Below are 4,609 nucleotides of genomic sequence, written 5' to 3'. Positions count from 1 at the left end.
ACCCATTTTCGCCCATATTTTGCCACAGTATGCATCTGATGTCCCTCTTTCAGCCATGACTTTCACCAAATGAAGTCCATCAACATTTAGAATGCCAAGTTCTAAGAAGCCAATTGGCTTTTTCCAGAGCTGCTGCTTGGAAGTGGGTGTAAGATCACTACTATGATAAAATGATTCATCAAAAACACGGTACCCACCATCAAGATAGACACTTAAGTGATTTCTATTAGAAAGGATCAACACGATTTTCAACATGGTCCCCAACTGTCTTGTCCTTGTTGGGACCAACACGATTTTCAACATAAAGGATCAAAGGTTCGTCAAAGGGTTTGACAGCAACAAACATCAGCTCTTGATCCCATTGCATATTTTTTGTCCTTGACTGAATCAATTGTCTTTAAGATCTGGTGACCAGTATGTATCTTAACATAGGCATCTGAGAATTAACAAATTTGCGGTATGTTCAAGTCTCGTTTTAGCTTAGGAAACATTTGTTTATGAATTTCAAGGCACAACCAAAGGCTTAGTTGATGATACCACATGATTGATGCATTGGATAATCATTTATTGTGACATGTAAATGATGTATGATTGTTATGTGCCGCAATCAAAGAGTTTGAAAAATAAATGTCTGTTGCTGCAATATTTAATCAGGCAGTAGCAAAACAACTGCAATTTATCATGTTCCAAATGAGTAACAGGTCGTTTATAACAGCCAATTTGAAGAATTTCTATAGTGCAAAACTAGGACATCCTTTCATAGTTCATAAATTTGGAAACATGATTCCATATAAAAGAAGGTGCTCCTACCATAAACTAAAAGAAGGTGGTCTGATATATAAATACTTATATAATACCTAATTGTTCAACAAACAGTTAATAAAACTACTAACACAATCGCACCATTTTGTACGTTTGGAGTTTCTAAACAGCAATCCAAACATAAGTTAAAACTGAAATAGCAAAATCAATACGAAAAAGGCTATTTATAACCTTGTGATGGCATTCAAACTTTCAAGGTAGATTATCAACTCATGAAAATTTAATAGCACAAAAAAAAGGGAAACATCTCCAACCAAATTAGCCTAATGGTTTCAACTCTCAAATGCATTAAGTTTTTTTCCCCAAGTAACAACAAGGCAAGAAAAAAAATCTCTAAATGAAATTCAAGGTGTTTGCCGAAACAACTACTAGTATTTGATTTAAAACAGTATACCCACATAATGTGAATTCAAGACAAGGAAGAGTATAATTTATTTGTTGCGTTTTGCAGCACGCCTTCCCTGTCCCTTCTTGGGTGGCCCTTTACCTCGACGCTTCAACATTTCAAGTTTAGATAAGCGTCTACATAAAACAAAATAACAAATGTATCAAAATTCTTGAATGGGTGGAAATGAATGTAAGATAAGCTGTTAAAAGACATGTAAAATATATTTTGAATGTAACCCAAAGTATATCCTTCACAATGTTTGCACCACAATTTCTACACTGACATGAATTACAATGCTTGGTGCAAGACGACATAGCCAAATTCATTGTTGAAACCATATCCATACTCATCAAATTTGAATATCGAATATGTTTTTACATTAACAAAAAGGTAGTCTTACAAAATCGATAATATCAATGAAACACATCTACAAATGGAACCAAAATTCATATGTAAGATTTTACACTCTCCCACCAAAACAATAAATTATAAATAGAATATCCATGTGTTAGGTAGTTTCAGTTGAAGGGAAACAAATAAAAAAAAATTCTATTTACCATTTTCATTTCTCAATTTCACACTCAGCTTCGTTCCTTTCTCATCTACCAAGCAATTAATACCTAGCTAGCTAACGCCCTCCCTACATTTCTTCACTTCACTAACTTACCCATCTTCACCAGCACTTCACATTTTTGCTGACCCATTTGACGAATCAGCAGCTCATTTGGTCTTCTCTAGAGTTGGATTCAAGGCCTTAGATGCGATAGAAAAAGATAAGTACTTCAATTATTGTTGAGATCTATTCATCTTCACAAATCACAAAATGGAAGAGACAACTAGCTAGCAAAACAGCTCAGTAACCATTTTCATCTTCTCCATCATCCCATGAAACCAATTAATTCTTTATTAAGAATGATTTTGGCCTCTGCAATAAAGCACTCATCAAACTGAACTTTAGGTCTAATGTGAAAGAGATTGAGACCATCAATGGCAACATGAAGGACTCTATTTCCCATTGTTACAAACGAAATCCCTGTGGTAAGTGATTTCACCGACATTGAGTTTAAGCACAAGGATCTCTTCAAGAAAAGGTAATGTCAACAATAGTTACTGATTTCTTATATATATTGTGATGTGTATGAATTGTCAAGGATTCATGATTTATTTAAATTTGTGGGGTGCAGAAAGACCTTGATGAGGAGCCTTTCAATGATGGAAATAGGACACGGTAGTTCCAGTTCAGTTCATTAGATATCTTACATAGTTACTACCCTTTAAAACCCTTTTGCAAATCATTCGACCCATTTGCCATTACAATAGGTTTCAGTTCATTACAACAAACCTTCCTATTAACTGCATAACTCAATTTGAATTATCAAACCCCATCATATGGCTACCCCACATGAAAAAACTACACCATAGAGACATATACACAAACACATAAAGAGCAACCCAAATTTTCATCTGCATCACTCAAATTGAATTATCAAACCCATCATACACCCAATTATTTGAGTTATCAAACACATCATACACCCAATTAAAAAGAACTAAACTTTACAACACTACTCAATCCATTAACAAAACCAAAACAAACCCACATCACAGAAACATAAACACAAACACATAGCGGGCAACCCTTATCACAAAGAGAAAGATCACACTTACTCTTGTTGTTGACGAGCCATACCAAGAGGATCATCTTTGTTGATATCATGAGGGTACCATTGAGCAACTTTCTCCCCAAACATTTTCATTCGGAGAATCTTGTGAGCAGATTTCTTTCCAGTTGGGTTCAATTGATGACCGAATATCGTTGCTCGTGCAGAAGACACTCCTTCGCCGATAGCCAACGTTAACATCTTCTTCAAACCGCCGCTAGCCATGGTTGTTCCTTCCCTCTCTGCGTTTTGCGACTGAGAAGTGAAAACTGAATGCTGAATACGTTTTTGCTAATGCTGAATTCATCTTTATGTAAATATACTTTAACCCCTCTACTTTTATATATTTCAACTGTAGCCATTCAACTTTTTTAATTAACTTTTCTCGACCTGTTTGTTACTACCTTAATACCTTTAAAAGAAATTATTTTAAAGATTTTTCTTTTAAAATTTGTTTGTTGCATAGAAATTGTTTTGATATAAAATAATTTAAAATATAGTAGAAATAATTTAGTGTTTGTTTATACTTATAAAAAAAAAAAAATTATTTTTACTTTTTCTCTTATATTAAAAATATTCTTTTTAAAACATGTCAAAATTGTTTTTCATTTTAAAAATAAAAGCATTTTTTGATAAAATATTTTTTTGGAAAACTGACACAAATATAATAAAAAAATTAAAATGTATTCTTATTTTAAAAAGTGATTATATTTGTAAATAATCTAAAACAAACATATTTATTTGTTTTTTTATAAATAAGATATTCTCTATACGCAACTATAAGTGTAAAGACTAATTTTCGAGTCGGAAAAGATCATACTAAACGACAAATATTTAATATTTAATATTTATTTGTTTGTCATAACTATTATAAAAAAAAAAGTTAGTACTTCAAAAAAATTAATCTAAAAGGCAACTAGTTGGAAAAAAAAAATGTCAATGCAATTCTTTATGGGTTGGTTGCAAATCGAAGTAGAAATAGTAAAATTCTTAGTATTGATGTTAATGAGACATGAATTGAAGGGGTGGAAATGGTTAAGAAGGAGGTTTATAATCACTTTTTCAATAGAGGAAGTAAAATATGCAATATATGAATGTTGTTATAAATAAATATGATTGTGGATGTCCATATGTATTCTAATCTTTCATCTTCATATTCCCTATTAAGTGGTATAGTAAGGTTATGATTTTTCACCTTCCTAATGTCCTATAAATAAGGTCCACTTTGCAATGTAAATAATACTTCTTGAAGAAGATAATAGAACACCACTTTCTCTCTTACTTTCTCTACTTCATCTCTATATTATTTTTGTTAATTTCATAACACGTTATCAGCACGAAGCTCTCAGGTATGTTTTTCTTTATTTGATTTAGTTTCAAGCTATTGTATGTTATTTGATTAGGATAATATCAATTATAATTTCCATACATCCTAGAAGGATTGCAGGAAGAATACTAAAATATCCCAAAAGGATTTCATAAAGATTTTTTGATTTGTCGATCTAAAATTTTATAACTTGTAATATGCTCATTAAAAGATTGTCATTCTAGAAGAATGACACACATAATTTTAATGCATCCTAGAAGGATGATTATATTTTTTAGATAATTGTTTATAACAGATTATTTATATTGTTTCTGAAGAACTTATCAAACATCCCTGAAGGATAGCAAGACAAATTATTAATATAGTTCTTGAAGAACTTATCAAGCATCCCTGAAGGATAGCAAAACAAAT

The 4,609-nt window shown here is 31.7% G+C and overlaps 1 protein-coding gene across 1 annotated transcript; it reads right to left on the bottom strand.

Moving 5' to 3' along the window:
- Positions 1–959: 959 nt before the first annotated feature.
- Positions 960–3,150, bottom strand: LOC131616647 (uncharacterized). Its single transcript, XM_058888028.1, has 2 exons — positions 2,879–3,150; positions 960–1,344 (listed from the first exon to the last, which is right to left on the bottom strand). Exons 1-2 carry the CDS (start codon positions 3,094–3,096, stop codon positions 1,254–1,256), a joined length of 309 nt encoding a protein of 102 aa, XP_058744011.1. The 5' UTR covers positions 3,097–3,150; the 3' UTR covers positions 960–1,253.
- Positions 3,151–4,609: the final 1,459 nt, after the last annotated feature.

Source organism: Vicia villosa, linkage group LG7 (genome assembly GCF_029867415.1).
Source record: "Vicia villosa cultivar HV-30 ecotype Madison, WI linkage group LG7, Vvil1.0, whole genome shotgun sequence".
Lineage (NCBI taxonomy): Eukaryota > Viridiplantae > Streptophyta > Magnoliopsida > Fabales > Fabaceae > Vicia > Vicia villosa.
The sequence above is the reverse complement of the archived record's forward strand: the minus strand, read 5'-3'. Positions and strand labels throughout refer to the sequence as shown.

Excerpts from the sequence above, each read along its gene's own strand:
- LOC131616647 (XM_058888028.1), bottom strand. The coding sequence starts at position 3,096 with ATGGCTAGCGGCGGTTTGAAGAAGATGTTAACGTTGGCTATCGGCGAA. Across the intron at positions 1,345-2,878 it reads ATGGCTCGTCAACAACAAGA|ACGCTTATCTAAACTTGAAA; the intron begins GTAAGTGTGATC and ends TGTTTTATGTAG.